The following is a 20,123-nucleotide window of genomic DNA, read 5'->3' on the forward strand; positions in this document are numbered from 1 at the left end:
TTCAGATCATTCACATGCTAAAAATGTATGAAAACGTAAATTTTTTAGGTGCGTTTTTCAGTTCATCGAAATTTCAAAATATAATAAAAATTTGTAGCATGCTTTTTTGTATTTTAAGCAAAGAGAAAGATACATTCTTGCCTTCTTATAACAATTCCTTTTTTTCGTACGTTGTTTTTTATTTATAATCTCATTATTACAATTACGATAACATGTATGATCATATTACGATGGATGTGCGATCTTAATAAGTACCTACAATCGATATTAAAGTGGAGAATTATTGTCCAATATGCGTATTACGAAATGCTCGTTATTTGATAAGAAATTTATTTAAATTTGAAAGATGTGTTTTAATAGTTATACAAATATAAATAGTGCTTGATGTTGGCACATATGTCTTATGTCATATAGCGGGTAAATGAACACATATGTGATTAAATATAGTACTTATATGTATATTCGAAACTATTCGCGCCGTCAAAAATCGATAATATTATTGCGCACTTATATCGAGCATATCGATATAAGTGCGCAATAATATTAAATATAGGAAAATTATCACAAGTATGTACATCACATTGTGAAATGAGGCTTCATCTTATTTTTCGTTCATTCTTATTAGTCAACTTAACAACTGCTTTCATTATTATGAAATTTAGCAAATATAATATTACGAATATACACATTGCATCTTGTTAATTGTTGCAATATAAATTATGTTTTAAGAGATTTCTATGCTAAAACAAAGATTGAATTTTTTTAACTAAACAGAAAATAAACCTAAATTTTATAATATCGGGAATATTGAGTGTCTCTTAAAATATTTTAATGCCCCTTCACAATTTGCATATAAGGCTAAACTTGATAAACTTTTACAAGTTCGGAATATTAATATTTAAATTCAACTTGAAGAATAACCTGCGTTTTATGTTATAAAAATATATGTATATATTTTTTTTTCATATAGATAATACTTCTGTTTTAAGAAAAATAGGCTTTTATAGTCTCTCACGAGGTATGCCATATTCTCTTGAGGAAATTTTTACTTATTTTTTGGAAACGTAGAACTCTAGAATTCTAGAACTGATAATGCAATGGCATAGAAGTCTTTGGTTTAAATTCTACGTAATGCGAATAATCCAGCTGCAACACAACGTAGTTATTGTTAACGAACGCTCTTCTGAACGGATACGCGTTTCCTTTGAATAAAAGTGGACATAGAGGCGGTTTGTCCACCGCTTTCGCCGCTCCATTATCAGTCATGTCCCATAAATCGATCATTTGACATCTTTGCGGGCTGAAGAAATAAAAGAATTCGATGTTACACAATTGTTGTCGTACTTATACTTTTCTCATACTTACATGTTTGCAAATCCAAGGCACCATGGTTCCTCTAATACAACATAACTAACTTTCATGTTTCTTAAAGAGGTATACACAGAGGCAGCATCTTTTCGACTGAAAATCTCATAAACTTTCATAGTTCTATCCCTACAATATCATAAAAATAAAATATATAAATTTTATATATATATATAGATATAACTCTACAAGTAGTATCATAGTAATGTTAATTCCTGATCTAAAATATACCTCATTTCTTTGCTCTCGTAGTAAGGATTATTGACGATCGGTCTGCTAGTGGACAGCATTAAGTTCGCCATCAATGACATTTTTCCCGCAAATACGGCGTGTTTCGGTGTATTACTTTTTATCCATTCAAATAACTCTTCTTGTTCAATATTACTATATTCACCTGTATAAAAATAACATGCAATTAAAAGCTGCAGAAAGTCAATTAATTTGATAATACAATATAATCACCTATGAATCCGCGTTCCTCTTGGAATCTGTCGATGCCATGATACGACATGCCACCTAGTAAAAGAATAACAATGGCGAGCCGCATAAATTCACTTTTTAAACCGATTTTTTCGAGATATCGTTTACTACACACGGCACCAGCTATTATGCAGAGATGTGGTGTCATAAATAGCTTTAATCTCATAATAAAAATGGCCATGATGATGAAGGCGCCGGTCTGTAGGCCGTTATATGCCATATCAGCCTCTATGCAAAATGGATAATTGCTCGTCTTAAAGTTTCTGTACCAGTAATACAGTGCGAGCATTCCAACGAGTATTGCTGTTGGTAATAATAAGGTCTTAATAATCGCTTCGTAAGTTTTGTACTGTAGAAAGTTGAATTCTGCGGAACACGTGTAAAGCATAGTATGGAAATCTCTATAGTTCGTTAACTTGGACTTCAATATATTAAACACGTGGGCGTCGTCTTGAGAATATAGAACGTAAGATTTTATCCACTTTGTAAAAGTTATTGTTATGGCAATTTCAAGAATAATTTCTCGTTTGATGTTTTGAAATCGAGACAGTTTCATTATAAAACTGGCCACATTACTACTGATTATGATGCACGTGTAAAGTGAACAGATTATAAGAGTGCCATTTGTTATTTTAGTTGCCGCTGCGATTGCTAAAGCGTGTGCCATACAAAAATTTTTATAGAACTCGTACGGAACGATCCTCAGCCATTTCAATATAAGAATGGCTACAATTTGCGTAGTAAAAACGAAATGTGAGAATTGCCAAGTGCACAAGCTACAAATTGTTGAGCCAAATATATCCTGAAAAAACAAAATACCGTTATTTGTAATAAAAGCAATTTTATACGTTATATATATATATATATATATACTTAATAATTATACTTGTTTTATATCTCACCATGAATAGTCCTTGCCTAGTTCTGTTCCTTAACGAAGCTGGCTCTTTTGCCGTATCATGTTTTGTATATTTTCTGATAGCCATAGTAACGCTATACATTTGAAAAAGCAACATAGGATACGCAAAGGTTTCTCGCAACGGCGGTGTCCATTGAACGCGAGTACATTCATTATGATTAAAAAAGAAGAACAGAATTGTTATAAATCCACCGTAAATGGAATTACTCAAGTACGTTGCATAGTAAAAGAGTACTGCTGCTGTGATAACTGTGGTAAACCAAACTATTTCTAAATAGAAGTATACAGGTACACCCAGCCCTTCACAGCTAGTTACAGGTGGCAAACCATCTCCTCTTTCTATCTGAAAGTAATCAACTTGTGAGTATTTCGTAAAATTGGTACGTTTCACAAAGAAATTCTTCAAGTCTTACCTGCCAGCATTGTTCCTGAGATATAACACCAAGATTCCTTGCAATATGATAAAGGAAACCTGCTAGAATCTATGTAATAAATAATAGTATAAAAATCTATCATTATATTCAGATTCGGATAATTGAGAAGAAATTTTCTCGAGAAGAATTACCTCAGGTAAAAGACTATATTTTCTGCTGGCATCAATGACATTGCTGTACTCTGACAGATTGTCGTGACTGAGCTTGTCCATTCCGTCGAAAAAATCCTTGGATTCAGCAATGGTTTTATAATAGGAATAATACATCCCCTAAAAAAGAAAACAGCTGTATTTAACATACAATTTAGATATTTTACTTATCACCTCTTCTCGATCACTAGTAATTAAATTTCTCATTTAAACATTTTTAGATAAAAATTGTAATTGTCAGACAACTGTATAGTTTTAAGAGCTAACAATAAGTTAAATTAGGCGTTTCCCATATATAGGCAACATCGAACATTTCCTCAAGCTTTCAACTTAGTATTCACTAAAATGCAATATTAATAAATGGATATTCTAACAATAGTTTTGAATTATTATTGGCGCATAAACAATGCATGAAAATATCTTTGAAGATAAAACACTTTTGAATAGAAATCAACGAATGTCGAACGAGCATGCTTTCGAGCACTGAAGAAACTGATAGTCCTATTCTTTTGTTAGTTATATTGCCACTATTCTGGTGAAATCGTTATAAATTAATGTAAAATAGCACACCAGTTTGTTTGCCAGTAATATAACAAAAAATGGTGAGTATAAATCTTTTTCTAATGGGTCCGACCAGGTCCGACCCCCATCATTATTCTATACATCATTTTCACAAAGAAATTTTTGGTCACTTCAGGTATCTGGACTTAAATGAGCCGTCTCCCTTACAATCCTGACCTAGCACTATTTTTTCTTCCCCAAGACAGGATAAAACGTGTGATTGATTCAGCACTGTAGAAGCAGCGATTAACATTTTCCAATAAATTGACGTCAGAATAGTGACCCCAATGCTGTGACGATTATTTATTAAAGGGATAAGAGTACAACTTTCAACATTTTATCAAACATTTCGAGGAATAATAAATCCACAATAATTTGTTTTATTTATGCGTTTGTGGAGATCTTTGGTGTTGCCTACATACAGCATTGCATTCGACAACGTTCGATTTGAAGATGTGAACAAAAGCGTTTCGACTTTCGATTTGGTCGATATAAATTTCTACACGATCGATTTACGCAAATGTCATGTATGATTATAAAATATCATCACTTATTATCCATACCATCTCAGTCCTGAAGGACATTTCTCGTTCGATTTCCGAGAGATAAGAGAAGTGTCGGTCATTTTCGAACAGCGTGGATACATGCCAGCGATGCAAACAACCAAAACCGAGACCTGCCGTTGGAACAAAGATTATTTCACTTTTAAACAATCTCTCGATCGCAGATCACGCCGGAAGCTCGACTTTTTATGCGGGAAAGCGAATATTATTACCCAAAAGATTTATAGCCCAATGATAAAAAGCGGTGCTCTCGTGTGCCGGTTTCTCGGCTACTCTACGTTTCCTGTCACTCCTCGTTGCCATCTTCGACATTGTGGGTCACATGACTACTATCTGTCCACAAAGAACGGCGCCAAGTTTTAAATTCTTCAAAATCTTACTGTCTTTTTTTTTTTTACAAAAACAGAAATTTAGTCGGAAAAACTTACCTGCACAATTTACGTTAATATTACTTTAATGTACAATTTTTTTATTTATAAATGCTTAACTTTATAAATAAAATCTACTTTGAAGCTTACTAATTGTAAGATTAAAAATATAATAATTGTCATTCCATATTTTGACTTTTTGTTCCGCTTTTATTCTAATTAAAATTTCTTTTCTTTCCGTTTGATTATTTCTAATCTAATGTCAGCATTTTCAAGGGTGATAGTTTTTACGTTCCTGGAAGTGCGCATGTATAAGCGAAGCGTGGTCAGCGTGGTGTGCTGTGTGCATCGGCATCGGCACGGCACTCCCTCCTGTTATCGATCAGTCGCGTGGTAGCGGTTAGCGGTTGTAGCCCGTCGTGTCATGGAGGATCTCCTGCTGCAGATCATAAGGGAGTCGAACAATGCGAGGTTACAACATTTACGGAAATCGGCGCAAGAAGCGCACGGTGAGTGCATCAGGCTTTTTATTTTGATTCGATTTTTTATTAAATATTTATTCCACGAAAGCCGCTCTTATTCGAGGCTTCTTCATTCGGATTCAGACATGCAGATGTCAAGCAGACTTGACACTCGCATCCCTCCCGTGATGAATATAATGGCATACATATACATTATTATAAATATTTCTATATAAATTTAACTTGATTATATTTAAGTATCTTTGCGTTCACTACAAATGCAAAATTATTCTTTAAGTTTATGTCAATTTGAATACGTGTCATAATGGCGCAATATGATTGATAATATTATAGTCATCGAAAACAAATATGTTTCTCAAACATATTAGGACTTTCGGACTTGCTTTTCTTGTGTTGAGGATATTATTTTTCCTTGCAGATTTTCTGGAGAAGCAGCAAGGCTTACTACGAGATCCACCGCACGAACTGCGCGCAAAATGCTTACATACGTTTCAGCTAGCACTGGAAAGTAATAGAAGCAAATTTATTGCTTTCGGACTTGCGGGATTGCACGTAAGTAACATAATGAAAATAATTTTTTGTGCGAAAAAATAAATTGTCTATGCATAAAAATGCAAATGTGATCTTAAAATGTTCGTACCAAAGAATGTTTTTGTGTTTTATCTTTGGACTATTTTTCTTTCCGCGTATGTCGGCCAGCATTGATGTAACCGCTTGTGGAAATGTATGTTCCGGAACTGTACGCGATAAAACGATAGATACCGACGAACAGCTGCGACAGTTTAAGTAAAGTCACGTCGCTGTGGCAGATGACATTTAATTAGCTTTGATCGGAGTAGTTTCTTTTGAGGCTTTTTTTTAGAAATTTTATAATAAAGATTAAATAATTTGGATAGATTAATTATTGCAATTAATTAAGTGGAATTTATTCAGATGGATTTGATTTATAATTGGAGTTTTTATTAAACATTATTGATTAAATTATAAATACAATGGTCAAATTAATGTCACAAAATTAAACTAAAAATTAAAATAACATTTGTAGAAAATGTTAAGAGACGACAGATTCCAATCACCTTACGAGCCAGAAGATGATTCGTTATGGTTGCCTGCACAAATGTTGCACGCCATGAGCTCCATCGTCTCGCAATCTGATGACACACAAACGGATATGCTCAAAGTGAGTTTTACTGTAATTGTAAAAATATTTTTATATCGAGTATATTGAAAAGAAGACAAGAAAATTAATCAGAATCTAAAAATATATATAACATGTTTCTTGTTTTTAATGCTTGCTTTAAAATCATAAATTTAATCGCAGGTAATGTCTCATCCTTTCTTTTCTAGGTCTTGCTACAAGTTGCTTGCTCTCCTTATTGGACTATGAACGGCCGTTTGATTATCGCTATATTGACTACTTGTTGCGAGGCGTTCGAGAATGGCAATCAAGCTGTGCGTACAGCTGCACAGGCTGCAACTAGTCAAACGTTGCGATCGTTTTGTCTTTTTTTAGGTAACATGGAAATTTGAGCGAAAAAAATACAAAATTAACATTGCAATATCGCTGACGATGCATTTTGCTTTAAAAAGTGATAATAGCTTCCAGACATAGCACTTTCGAATACAGTTGTTTGGTCGATAAATTACAAGATCGCGTGCCGATGGCATGCGGGTTGAAGAATGCCTGACGATACCGTACTGTTAATACTTGCAAATGCATCGCCAGCGTGGCATTTCGATATTCATTATTATGCGTTATTGTATTTATTTGCAGACGAGGAGTGTCAGGAGATGGACGAGAATGCTAAACGGAATAAAAATGTGCGCGAGCGAGGTGTTTCATGTTTTAACGAGGCTCTGCCGATTTTGCAGTACATGTGCAGCAAACTGGACGAGGCTCAGAAGTAAAAATGCATTTTAGAAAATTAATGGTGTAAAAGTCATTATGTTTAATACTATAATAATATTTAGGAAATCCTGTTCCAGCAATGGCAGAAACGGGAACACTGTAGTCTTCCTATTGGAATGCTTGCATACGCTCATATCGTCACTACCGCAAAAGATTCATACTAACACACACTTTACGACTTTCCTATGGCAGAAGTTCTGTCCAGCCTTGATAGCCTTTTTAGGTACTCCTCGAGTAGATAAAACCTTTACCTCTCGGGAGGGAAAGGAGAACGAGGTTGGCAGAGGTTCCGGATACTTGGCTACATCGTTGAGTTTCGACAGTCATCAGGCTAAAACTGTTTACAGGTAAAAATATAGAACGTTCAGAATATATTATTGTCATGTCATAAACATTACTTTACGATAATTTTTTGTGTAAAACATGTAATATTTTGTAAGTGATATAATATTGTACAAAACATTTAAATATATATTTTTCAGCATTGGTACGGAATTAGTAAGATTAGTAGGATGTGTTGGCCCGTTGCGACCAGTTTTAGAATCTGTGTTCCACAGAATGTTGCTATATCCACCACCACAGCAGCGTCTAGAACCCTTAAAAGCATTGAAGGAATTACTGCGTAGTCCCAGTCGCATGGTTGATTTTGCTGGACCATTGCTTGTTGAAGAAGATCGGTCGAGCCATATACAAAGTGACATGGCATTGATGAGATTGTAAGTATTTCTTGCAACACAATCTTTGTTGTAATAATAAATAAAAAAGTTCAAATAAAATTTTGTTTAATTAAGCTAGTTGAATCTTTTTTCAAATTTTTATACATTTGTGTTCTAGAGCCATGGATTCGATAGAGGAATCAACAACGGGTGGACTGGCTATATTGCACGCGAGTGTCTCCTGCGTTGTCGCCATGCTGTCAGCGCTTCAAGAATTATGCGAGGGCAAGGCCATTAATCATAATTATACTTGTACGATTAATAGTTTGTACGAAGATTTAGAATCCTGTGATTATCGCGGACCTCTGACTTACCAAAGCATGGCACGATTGCCAAAAACATATAGGTAAATGCAACGATAATGAGTCATTCAATAATTTTGCTAAATTATTTAAAAAATTCAATTAATAAAAAATATATGTTATTAATATTAATTTATAAAAATACAATATAAATTTTTTTAACGATTTTGTTGTATCTCTTTTTATTTCTCATATTATATGTATATATATGTATATATATATATATGTAGACATATAGTTTATGATAATATTTATTTCTCAGGGAACAATTGGAATTAATGAAGAAAGGTATAGGCTCAGATTCCGACTCATCTGGGCATGGACCATCAGAAGATGGCGATTCAACGGACACTGAAGGTCCGCAAAATGAATCGGATGAGGTTCAGGAAGAAAATAGTCTTGACGATAATGATTGCACAACGGAGAATGAATACGAGAGACTGAGATTGAAAAAATTACCCAAGTGTCTTCATGTGGGTCGACAAGTGGCCGACGAATGCAATGTGGACGTAGAGAGACACAATGCCAGGCGATTCGTAAGAACGCTTAGATCTGATCTCATACCCATGGTCCTCACTTTGCGAAGTAATATAGAGGTGGACGAGGCGTTGCAGAACTTTGCTTCTGAGTATTGTCAAGGTATATAACCGTCATTGATAAAGCTTATAAAATAATACGCAAAATTTACATTATTGTAATATTGAGATAAATTTATATATTTGATATATATTTGATATATTTTAGGGGTGTTTGTAGCTCAACAAAAGATACAGGAACAAACTGACACTAGTACAGATTCATGTGCGTTAATCACGATCATGAACGCTGATGGAATTTACCTAGCGACGTATGCGGCATTGCTTCTCAATCTGAAATTAATCCAAATAAATTATTATCACGAGGAAGGTCGGCAAATACCAATTAGCGAGGTATGTCTAATCGCAAATAATTTTTTTCTTAATTCTTTTCAAATTTGTTGTGTTTATTTTCTTTAATTTTATTTTTAAGGAACGATTTGTGGAAGAGGTGCACGGATCGGGTGTATTAGTTTATCTTTCAGCCACATGGCTCTCGGAATTGTATCAACAAGTTCTCGCATGTAATTTACTCGAGAAGTGTGGTTACAATCCTAGCTCCACGGAGAATAATGCATTGGTCAATGTTCTCACGGGTACGCAGTATTAAATTTTAGTGAAATAAATATGTTAATAAAAAATTATATTTTGTAATATCTAACTAAATCGCAATTTTTTAATAAATGTAACTATTAAAATTTATTATGCAATTTATAGACGTGGATGGTATACCCGGCAGTCACAGAGGCGGACAATTGCTTTCTGATTACATAAGATTAGAACGAGCCCAACTTTCTCGAAGTGAACCAACCCCGGAAGCGGAGGCTGGCGCAAAACTCTCCCGAAGAGTGCTGACTTGTTGCTGGGGCAGTATGATGACGGTTCTCACAACGGGACTGAATCCTCCTAAGGAGGAAACTAATAAAGGCATCCTAAACAGAGACGGTGGTAGACGAGGAGTTAGAGACACGGTTGTCTTGGCGCTTGAAGGTCTTCACAAGGCTGCTACATTAAGCAACGTGCTTGGTATATATATATATATATATTCTTTCTTTTAAATAGAATTTTTATATATTTATCTTCTTATCTTATCTTATCCTCCTCTATTACAGGTTTACAGAATCGCTGCGGCTCCATTTTTGCCCTTCTCGCAAAAGCTGCTTGCACGGAACAATCCATTTCGAAGATTACTCGCAAGAAGGACGTTCTTCGACTTAAATTGCAGAATAAAGCGACCAATCTTCATACATCTCACGCGCTCAGTATGGATGTGCTTCTGGGAAGAGGTCTGGAACTAGGCAGTCATGGTAGCGATTGCTGGCCGCATGTTTTCACGTAAGTGACGCTCCAAAACACAGCAACGTGTTTTTTCTTACATATAATATATTAAAGAGATTATGCATTTGGAAAAAGGTGTTGCCTCTACGTGAGTAAACTGGAACATGACTTCTTCGGACGGAATCAAAATCCGTCACTGCCCAAAGTCTCTCAGAAGAAGGAAAAAAAAGATGCTGTAAATGGCGACGCTAAGAATGGTCAAGACAGGCTTCGATTAAATTTCAACATTGTTGATGATGAGGAATCTTGGTACAATTCTATATTACAACATTTTAATTATTTGATATTATTTCTTTTAAAAATTCTCTCAGGCTCTTATTCTCTAATTAATTAGTATGCCGATCGATTAATAAGTATTTTAAAGATTTTATTTTACAAGATAAATATTTTACAGAATTCTAACATCTTGTATTTAATTTATTTGTTAATTTTTTGATTATTTCTTTTATATAGCGTGGACGTTTATAGCTTTCTTTCGAGTCCTTACACGCAAAATCCCAGTTCAGATACGATTCCGGAGATTATCCAAGAATCGAATGCTGACAGCCAATTTAATGGCATTTTGCCAGCGGATTATGCTGCCAAGATTATTTGCGTGCTGTCGCAGCAAGTCGATAGACTTTTCGAGGATGCGGCACTTAAACTGAATCTCAGAGCTCTCTGCTCATTTCTCATGGCTCTCTGTAAGGCCAGCAAGGCGCAATTATTCAAGACCACCGATGGCTGTAAAGACAATAAGAAATTTTGGTGGAGACGAAGTAAGCCGAGAGAAAACGAGATGAATGTGTTACTTCTAGCTCGTTTAGGTGAAGTTATGCTGAAGTGTGTAAAGAGTGGCAGACCTTTAATACATATAATGGGGGTAAGAGAGCAGTATATAAATGTATCCAACTTAATAATTTACAATTGTAATTTATACGATTCAAAAATTAAATAATTTTTCAGGTATGGACTATTTTGGGACCACACTTCATGGAGGCGGCTTGCCACGAGGACCGTAGCATTTCGAAGAAAGCCGTTCAATGCATTCACGATTCCATGGCGGCCTTGTTAAACGAACAGATAGAACTTCCGCATTTTCACTTTAACGAGGCGCTCTTCAAACCTTTTGAAAACCTTTTGTGTCTTGAGCTTTGCGATAGCGATGTACAGGATCAAGTAAGGATTAGCCATTCACAATTATGTGTAAAGCACAAACTTACAAATTTAGATTGCAAACTATAAATTTTTCAGATTGTTAGTTGCATCTGTGAGTTCGTTGAAACAAATCGTACTGAGATACGTTCAGGTTGGCGTCCACTTTTCGGCGCTCTCCGAGTGGCGTCGGTTAACAATTCAGATTCGGTGGAATCGGCGCCTTTGTTAGAAGTTTTCAGAGTCTTCCTCTCAACAGACAACACGTTGGTTTTTGCTAACGCCGCTTTGGACTGTATCTTATGCCTGCTAAAACACGTGAGAGGCATCGGTGATAACGAAGCTCAAGCTGAAGAGACTGAGAATATCGATAGCGCAGAATCGAGAAGAATGAGACTCTGTGTTGAAAGTTTGAAGTATCTGCTGAGTTGCAGCGATATTCTGTCGTCGATGTATCGGATGCCGGCCTGCCCGATCTTCCATTCAGCCCAGAGAATTCAAGTCTCTACGATTCCGCAATACGTGGATCCGATTATTCCGAATCTCGAGCTGACTAGGTTCGACAAGCATATCGAGTCGATGCAGGAAGTTATTCCGGAAAAATCATACGACGCTCTGACTCCATTGATCGACAAGGACGCTCATCCTATCGCCACGTTGCAGAGTATGGACAAGCCTAGTGGTATCCTCAGGGTCTGGTACATCCTTATCGAAGGCTTGGCAAGCGCAACTATGATCTGTCCAAAGCGTTATCAACCGCATACTCTAGAGACTCTATTCCATCTCTTGCGCGATATTTTGAATGTACCCGGGCCAGCGTTTGGACTCTACTGCGTTAATCATCTACTATTGCCCATGGTGCAAAATTGGCTAAGGAAAACGTCTAAGATCTTTCGCGGATGGGACAACTTTGCGCCCAATTTCAAACAGTGTTGCGGTCTCACAACAGATCTCGTGGTTGATTATTTGACACATTTACAAGGTAATACGAAAAACATTAAACTAGAAAATAAAGATAAGAAGAAATTATGCGAAAGACTGCGATTGCTACTCTGTTCGTTTGTGTTTATTTTTAATTACTGTTTAGGTCCAGAGATTGTTAGAAACGATGCCTATTTACCTGCCACGACGCTAATGTTGAAACAGCTTTTGTTAGTGATGGCGGAATGCGTTGTACAGCCTACGGAGAGTATAGCTCGTCTTGGCTGCGCTTGCATCAGGTAAGTCAAAAGCGCGGAGGACATTTCCAGCTCGCGACATAAAAGCCAGCCGAAGCGAGCCGAAGTAATTTGCTTGTCCGCTCGTTTGCTCTTTTTATTGCGATTCGCGCGAGCTTCGTTAATATTTACGCGGTTTAACGCGCGATGGTTGTCTGTGCATAGAAAATCGATGTTTGATGGCATTAACAACAATACGAGATTGCAGTAAAAATGAGAGAAAACCGGAATATAATGGCGATGGTACTAAAGGTGGTTCTTTAATGGCTGATTGAAACGACGTGTTGTCGTTGGTTATTTCGTAAATTCAATTAGGAAAGCTGGATCATAAAATTAATACTGGAGAATAAAGCGTAGTACTGTTTCTTATGTAATTTTGTATTGTGTGTGATTGCAGTAACGCTGTATTTATTTATATATTAGCGTATCGATTTTCTATCGCGTCGATTTTCAGTTTTTCGGGGTGAATCGGTGTATCGACTAAGTTTGATGGAATGTATCTCGTGGTGGACAGATAAGATAGGTATATCGCTGTTACGGTGGCGCGGAGCGTGCGTGTAAGACGATAATGAAGCTTGACAAGCTGTCCGGTGGGATAAAGTAGCCACCGACACTCGACACCCTCGGAGCGTCATGCTAACGACTGCACACGTTGCATGTTGCATCCACCTGGAGAGTCATCGGCGCATTTTCTCTATATTAACGTGCACGGTAGACATATACATCTAACCGGACCGAGTCCGTAACACGATCCCGCGAATCGGTGCCGATCCCGAGGTATCGATGTACACGTGTTGTATGTACGCCGGAATTTAAAAACGGAGCAGGTTTGTGTACGCGAATGACGAACCGAACGGTATTCTGATCTGAAATCTTAGCGTCACTTAGTGTAGGTAGACAACCCATTTCCACAACATTCAGCGGATCGGATGATTCTCGCTTGATCGCCATAGCTATGAAAGAGCGATTGCTCGAGAGACCGCGCGGAAGGGGTTGGCCAACTTTATCGTTGACACGGTAGCACGAGAAATCCGATTACCGTTCACCGATCGTTGCCCGTGTCCTTGTGAGATTTATTACGGAACAACGCGATAGCAATGTAGACTGTAGACTGTAGAGGTGTTGAAAGGCTCTTTCGTGTTTTAATTATTATAAAAAATTAAAGAAATATCCGTAGAAAAAAAAATTTAAATCTTTTACTTGATATTATCGTTGCTATTATTTATTATTCTATTTAGAAATCATAAGAGATATTAAGCGGTTTAACAAATTATAAAAAGAATTAAATCTGTTTTTGACAGGCACATTTTGGTGAGCAGCGGACCACTCCTTACTCCAGAACAATGGGAAGTCTGCGGTGTCGCGTGTTACCGCGCCTGTTCGAATTCGTTGCAGGAGTTGCACCAGCTGACCATGGCTTTCTCACCCAGATCGGAATCCTTTTACGGGGACGTCGCCCAAGTGAAGGTCGCAGCGCGCCGAGACGCGACACCGGAAGAAACGGAAAGGCTGCGACAACTTGCTGCTCAGGTAAGTAATCCGAGATTTATTTTCGAGAGGTGACATACGCGGGGGAGAGTACCGATATTCTCCGTCGTTTCTAATTGTTGTACGTTCAATGTGCTTTATCGATGTGCTCCTCGCAGCCACGAGACGAAACATTCGGAATATATAGATTCTGCCCTAACTCGAGGAGAGAAGTTCATTTTTACATTTATCATTCACATATCACGATGTTAAAATTGTTCTTGGCTTATATCTCGTATAGCGTATTAATCGCTAAGTACGATTAATTCTCAGTTAAAATAATAACATTACATAAAACAGATAAAAATCAAAATTGATTGTGACAATTAGTGCTAAATACAAGATGCGAAAATATCATATGTTTAAAATTCACAGTTATCACGAAAACTTTTACGATCGGTCGCTACCATCTATTTGATAATAGATGAGTTTTCTTCTGTATAGACATCTTGTCACCCAATAAACTTCTAGTATCGCGTTATTCATGTGTGTTGTGTTGCGACGAAGTAACGAGTGCAAGAATGTCAGATGTGTGTGTGAGAGGGAGAGAAAAGTAGAGAAAAAGAAAGATAAAGATACAGGGACACAGGTGGTTCCCTCCTGACCTGACTTGCTCCCAGGTGAGCCAGCTGCGTGAGGTATTGACTGCCATCAAGAGGCAGAGCGCGGCGTCACTGCCGACGACGCCTTTCCAGGATATGACGACCATTGAGACGACACTGATCGACCAGCACACTACTTCCTACCCCATCGGTTGTAGGCAGCACACGACACCCCCCGATTACACTAACACTACGACGAACACAGGCCCCCAATGGCTCTAGCCGACCACGGTAACTCACGTCATGGATTTTAAGAACAATCAAACCCAGAGAAAAAAAATTATGTTGTTGTATCGTATCGAGATTCACCATACTGACCGGCAGAATAACGTGGATAAATGTTTGACATCCACGCCGAGTGATTCACAGAGTCGTGGAGGCGTTCCATCACGTCGTCGTCGACAGGCCGAGTTTTAGCATTCACGTCTTATTTGAATCAAGAGCAATTTCAGAAGCTACTTTTAGCTAACAAATAATTTCGTATACCGAGTAATATACTTCACCTATGTATACATTGAACACGAGTATTTTATATGTACGTTGAGTATAATGGCGCAAGCATAATCGACTGATCGCTTTCGATGTATTCCAAGCTTGTTCGATGTGGCTGATATTGACGACGTGACAGAGTCAAAATGTTTCCTATGTATTTTTGTACCGCTGAATGACTGTGTTCAACAAATATAAAGCTTCCTATTATAAGCTGATTGACTGTTCACTCACCCTTTACCTTGAACAAAAGATCATTTATTTGGAATACGCCTGTCGACGAGAAAACGTCATTCGATCTGGATCACCAGGTTTTTTTTTTAACATTTGCACATGCTGGTAGAAGGCACGGATTGGGCTGCAGAGGCGCTTCAACGAGATCCTTTTCAAGTAATGAAGATATAGATATCGTCAAATAAATTGCACATAAGTCCTTGATAGAAAAGAAAAAAAGTTTAATGATGTGATGGTAATTGTTTTTTTTATAAATCAAATTTTTATTTTAAACAGAAATTTTTTGTTTTGTTGGTATCTATTAACTTTGAGAATAATTGTCAACTGTTTCTTTTTTTTTAACAAATTGCTGAAAAATGCTTTAAATATTCTGATTCAAAGAGAATCAATACGGTTTTTGTAATTTCTTTTCTTTTCATCTCGTAAAATTTATGAAAAAGGATCTCGTCGTGTTGATTGAAACATCATTTCAATTTTATTTAGCACGATCTTGCGAATCACTATTAAAATCCATGGCTTGGGTCCATGGCTAGAATTTCACTGTCACAGCAACATGTAGGTAACGGTACACGACACCGTATTACAGAAGCTGCAGCTTTCGTAGTTTGCACACATTATCTTGATTGGAAAAAATTGTGGAGTCGTGTTAGGCTGAGCATACCGTTACTATTACTGTAATTAAGATTATTTTCTCACAATCAATTAAAAATTATTAGAAACGATTTATTGCACATATTGTATGATAATGTATTCTTAATTGAAAAATTTTTTGCATAACATTTTTAAATGCATTATTATGAGAACTCAGAACTGATAATGATAAACATAATCTTACTTGCAACCAAAATATTACCAAGACTTAACGGTTGCTTTATTATAGCAAAGTGTAGCAAATTTTCACAAAATTTCACTAGATCTTCAAGAACTGCGTCATAGTCATATCATACATTCAGAATTCTGCTTGAAACTAGTTTAGACTTAATAATTCACGTACTTGTGTCTTCAGGTGTTCCTCCTGGAGGAACAAACACGGGTCGAAGATGCTTCGCGATCATCCGATGAAAGGTCGTACGTGTTCCTTTTGTATCCTCCTGCCGTAGGCGCTACTCTCAATCCCGACCTTTACATCGTTAGAGTCCAGTTGCGTGCGTTGGTAGTCGGACTTTTGGTACATCAGATGCTGCTTCATTGCATCGCGAGTGTTCTTCTTCAAGGTGCCGGCCCTTCGATTTCAAGGTTAGTCTATGATTATTTCTTGCATTTATTAATCCATAATAATGTAGCAAATATATTATTAACACATATTTGATATATCATTATGATATATCGATTATTTATTACGTGGAATTTGGTTATCGGCAGTTTAATTTACGTTAATAACTTTGATTAAAACTTGGCAAAAATCAATGTAGAATTATAATTGCGTAATACTCGATGTTCGACTTTTCCATAGTTTATCTCACGTCATCCCGCATTCAACGCCATGCAGTTCACCTAATCCTAACGTCAAACGGAGTTACTTGTCTCATCTGAGTCCGCATCACGTGGAGATTTTCCTTTCTGCTCTGGACTTCTCATACGTCGCCGCACTAAAGTTCGATTGCCGACCTGGCCTGAAATTCTTGGTGCAAAAGGTAGCAAATCTCGAGCAACCGGCTAATCTATATCGTCAAGCGGCCGCTGCTTGGACCATTAAAATCATCACGCTGTTCGAGCTATGTTTACGCGAGATAGAGGAGCTTCACGCGACTCTGGAACTGGTAAAGACCATTCTGGGCACAGGGCTGGGCGACAGAGAATGTGTTTACGACATCAAGCACCGAAAACTTAATAAATATCTGCGGCAACTCCGTACAATTTTTGATGAGCTTTGCGAGACTTACGTCGAGGTAGTTCTTGACGAGGATGGCAAGTATACCAAGGTCGACAGTTTTGCAGAGAGGAAGATATTCTTGTTGGTGGCCCAACCCGATGATTATCCCGAGATTACTAGGAAGGAGCCTATTGACGATCGGCTCGTTTCTAGTACGCCAGCCCTCGTTGAGTCGTCGGAGAAAGAAGATCCTGGTATTCGTCAAAACCAACCGGATGGTGACGAAGAGGATGATCAAGATTATCCAGATGACGTATACAATCCAAACTTGGATGACGAGAGCGGCCTGGAAGAGCTTGGAGCTGAGAGCGAAAACGACCCGAGACCTTTCAGGTTGTCGGATCTGGCCGCAGAATATTCAACTGATTCCGGCCCACAGTCCGAACCGGAAACCGACGACTCTAGACCGATGTCCAGATTGGGATCGGTCACAGAGAAGATTGTTTACCTCGATCGTTCCGGCGGAACTTCCAGTGAAGGTTACATCGATGCCAAGTATAATGCTGTGACTCCAGCACCTCCCAAGATGATGTACAGTCGTGACGATATCTCTTATAATTTGGATTCGCATTGGAAAATGGAGTCAATCTCTATGAGAACGTCCATGGCTGATATGAAGACGCTAAATCGAAATTCGTTTTCCGATGAAGGCTTTTTACATAAAAAATCATATTTAGAAAGACGTGGTAGCGACGTGGGTCCATTATCCAGGCGGAAATCTTTGACATTCGTCATGGCGGCAGAACTTGAAGATAAAGATAAGTCATTGCTGGTCGATTCTGTGGATCCTCGACCAAAGTCGGTGATGGAACTGCGTAGAACACCTGCTTGGACGATGTCCGATGGTCCTTCCAGCGAGTCTCGCGAACCTGAAGAAAGTATCAAAGAGGAGGACAAAAAGAATTCTAAATCTTCACAGATCCTTGACAATATAGACGAATTACTGCGCGATTATGAACGTAGCAAGCGTGGCTTTAGAACAAATCCCTTTTTGCGGGACGAAGAAGAATCATCTACGGTTGAGAGCCAGTCGATCGTTAACCAGGAAGTGCAAATTCAAAGGCGAAACGTTAATAAAGACAGCGAGGCTCATAGGAAAGCTTGGGCAGACACTTTGGGCATTGCATTGGAATGGGCTTTAGCTTTACCAGTGAGTTTTTTCAATCTTTCTCTTTATCTAATACATATATTATGTAATTTTCATTGTAATATATCGTAATAAGTTCTAATATCAACGTCAAAATTGAAGGTAAGAAATTGTTTCGGGAAATAATTTTAATTTTTTAAATGTTACTTATTCGGTTTAATTTTTTAAATAAGAATTGTTGAATTTATGATTTATAATTGTTATCAATTTGAATTATTTTTACATGAATTTTGGCGGACCTTTTTACAGGATGAACGATTGGAACCGTTGCTTCCAGTTTTCGTACGCGGCGTACGAATATTGACCAGGCATGCCATAGATCAGAGCCTGAAGCAACGTCTTTCAGCTCTCTTTCACCGTATCGCTGTGCTTTATGGATTGACAAATAATTAATAGCGATCGAGTTTAGGTATGTGCGCGATCGCGGCCTTAGTTATAAGACTTTTCGAGAAACGAGAAGAAATAATTATTTAACATGCTTGACTTATTTTTCAAGTTCTTGATTATTATTACTGTGATAGATACGCAAAATTGAAAGGAGAAATGGGAAGAAGATGTAAAATCTGTCGATATATTTTATTCGCAATTGTCGATCAAATTGATATATCAATCGATACAAGTAAATTGAATTCGAAAAAATACGATGTTTCCGTTATCATGCGGGTCTCTATTTTTTCCGTATATGCCGACACGTCGACACGTCGGAGACAAGGATTTTATTTACGATCCATTCCGCATGCACATCTCTCGATTCTCATTTTATGCTCTTTGCGCTTAACTGTAGTTTGCGGTCCGGTCATAGTGCCGGGTGTATCGGATTTTTGCTTCCAACGTAAAGCTTTGAAAACACGAGCGACGAATGAAAAGTGTCTCGTGGCAAATGCGACACAAGTGATATTGGCACTCCTCTATTCTTTTATCAAGATGATCTCTTGATAAACAACGGAATATATTATAATATCATTGTTTTTGCGCAGGTTTTTCTTTGCTAGTATAAATAGCGATTATCTTTTTTGTAGAAGAGAAGAGCGAAAGATTTTAACGTTTGAAAAGGATTAATACCTATATATATATATATATATATATATATATATATATTCCTTGCAAGTATTCTATTTTATTGTATATAACGTAACATTGTTGGCGTAAATTTAATTAAGATAATAGTAATGTAATAATATTTTATATTACACATTGCGTAAGCGTAGTTGGTGTTATTTGTTGATTAATTTATTTTCCTCGTTTTGCGATTGATGTAGAGAATATAATGGAACGTTGATGTATACATCAGATATTATCCCCGATGTTTCTCTACGTATGGTATATTCCATAAATGTTGTAAATGTTGTTGAATATCAGATGGTTTAAATGAAAGGGTTGATAATTGATAATAAAATGTGCCTATGTATCCTCTGTTTTTCTCCAAAATGCATCTAGATGTACGAAAACTAGAGTGACTGGGAATTACGAGAAATCGTTATGGATCTCAATGCAGCTAAAGCGCGTCCATGAAATATATATACGATATATGGTACGAAACGCGTGTATCTCTAACAAGATGTATGAACGTTAAAATAAATGAATTCTAATATCTGAATACTATTTTAGATTGTTGCGCGTTTTGTTTAGGAATATAATATTTATTTTTAATGTATATTGTAAATATTTTCAATCTTTTGTTTATCGTTAGCTTTGTTTTACTAAAAGCTAGATGTGTAAGATCCTCGAGCAATATTTTA

The 20,123-nt window shown here is 37.1% G+C and overlaps 2 protein-coding genes across 4 annotated transcripts; one reads left to right on the top strand and one right to left on the bottom strand.

Annotated features, from left to right (window-relative positions):
* Nucleotides 1–158: 158 nt before the first annotated feature.
* On the bottom strand, nucleotides 159–4,804 carry LOC139783185 (C-mannosyltransferase dpy-19). 2 transcript variants are annotated; one of them, XM_071722321.1, is made up of 9 exons: nucleotides 4,684–4,804; nucleotides 4,472–4,584; nucleotides 3,330–3,467; nucleotides 3,178–3,246; nucleotides 2,748–3,107; nucleotides 1,828–2,647; nucleotides 1,597–1,759; nucleotides 1,366–1,494; nucleotides 159–1,300 (listed from the first exon to the last, which is right to left on the bottom strand). In XM_071722321.1, the coding sequence occupies exons 1-9, from the start codon at nucleotides 4,781–4,783 to the stop codon at nucleotides 1,081–1,083; spliced, it is 2,112 nt and encodes a 703-aa protein (XP_071578422.1). In that variant the 5' UTR covers nucleotides 4,784–4,804; the 3' UTR covers nucleotides 159–1,080. The 2 variants fall into 2 exon arrangements, with proteins under 2 accessions (XP_071578422.1, XP_071578430.1); XM_071722329.1 differs by lacking the exons at nucleotides 4,472–4,584; nucleotides 4,684–4,804 and having other exon boundaries at nucleotides 2,748–3,103; nucleotides 3,330–3,408.
* Nucleotides 4,805–5,118: 314 nt separating this feature from the next.
* On the top strand, nucleotides 5,119–19,981 carry LOC139783085 (brefeldin A-inhibited guanine nucleotide-exchange protein 3). Of its 2 annotated transcripts, none has more exons than XM_071722212.1 (22): nucleotides 5,119–5,348; nucleotides 5,740–5,873; nucleotides 6,367–6,501; nucleotides 6,669–6,834; nucleotides 7,096–7,225; nucleotides 7,293–7,577; nucleotides 7,713–7,946; nucleotides 8,065–8,292; nucleotides 8,511–8,887; nucleotides 8,993–9,177; nucleotides 9,257–9,419; nucleotides 9,541–9,849; nucleotides 9,936–10,158; nucleotides 10,237–10,410; nucleotides 10,615–11,023; nucleotides 11,107–11,319; nucleotides 11,395–12,277; nucleotides 12,383–12,515; nucleotides 13,814–14,042; nucleotides 16,371–16,600; nucleotides 16,818–18,387; nucleotides 18,634–19,981. In XM_071722212.1, the coding sequence occupies exons 1-22, from the start codon at nucleotides 5,264–5,266 to the stop codon at nucleotides 18,775–18,777; spliced, it is 6,639 nt and encodes a 2,212-aa protein (XP_071578313.1). In that variant the 5' UTR covers nucleotides 5,119–5,263; the 3' UTR covers nucleotides 18,778–19,981. The 2 variants fall into 2 exon arrangements, with proteins under 2 accessions (XP_071578313.1, XP_071578316.1); XM_071722215.1 differs by having other exon boundaries at nucleotides 7,308–7,577.
* The last annotated feature ends 142 nt before the right edge of the window (nucleotides 19,982–20,123 follow it).

This window comes from Temnothorax nylanderi, unplaced genomic scaffold (assembly GCF_030848795.1).
Source record: "Temnothorax nylanderi isolate EJ_2023f unplaced genomic scaffold, tnyl_v1.0 TNYL_tig0008_pilon, whole genome shotgun sequence".
In the NCBI taxonomy this organism is placed as follows: Eukaryota; Metazoa; Arthropoda; class Insecta; order Hymenoptera; family Formicidae; genus Temnothorax; species Temnothorax nylanderi.

Bases quoted from the DNA above. Each gene is read 5' to 3' on its own strand.
- LOC139783085 (XM_071722212.1), top strand. From the start codon at position 5,264: ATGGAGGATCTCCTGCTGCAGATCATAAGGGAGTCGAACAATGCGAGG. The intron at 7,226-7,292 runs GTAAAAATGCAT...AATAATATTTAG, and splicing joins AAACTGGACGAGGCTCAGAA to GAAATCCTGTTCCAGCAATG. The intron at 12,516-13,813 runs GTAAGTCAAAAG...TGTTTTTGACAG, and splicing joins CTTGGCTGCGCTTGCATCAG to GCACATTTTGGTGAGCAGCG.
- LOC139783185 (XM_071722321.1), bottom strand. From the start codon at position 4,783: ATGTCGAAGATGGCAACGAGGAGTGACAGGAAACGTAGAGTAGCCGAG. The intron at 3,468-4,471 runs GTATGGATAATA...TTTCTTTTTTAG, and splicing joins TGTCCTTCAGGACTGAGATG to GGGATGTATTATTCCTATTA. The intron at 1,301-1,365 runs GTAAGTATGAGA...TTATTTCTTCAG, and splicing joins TGCCTTGGATTTGCAAACAT to CCCGCAAAGATGTCAAATGA.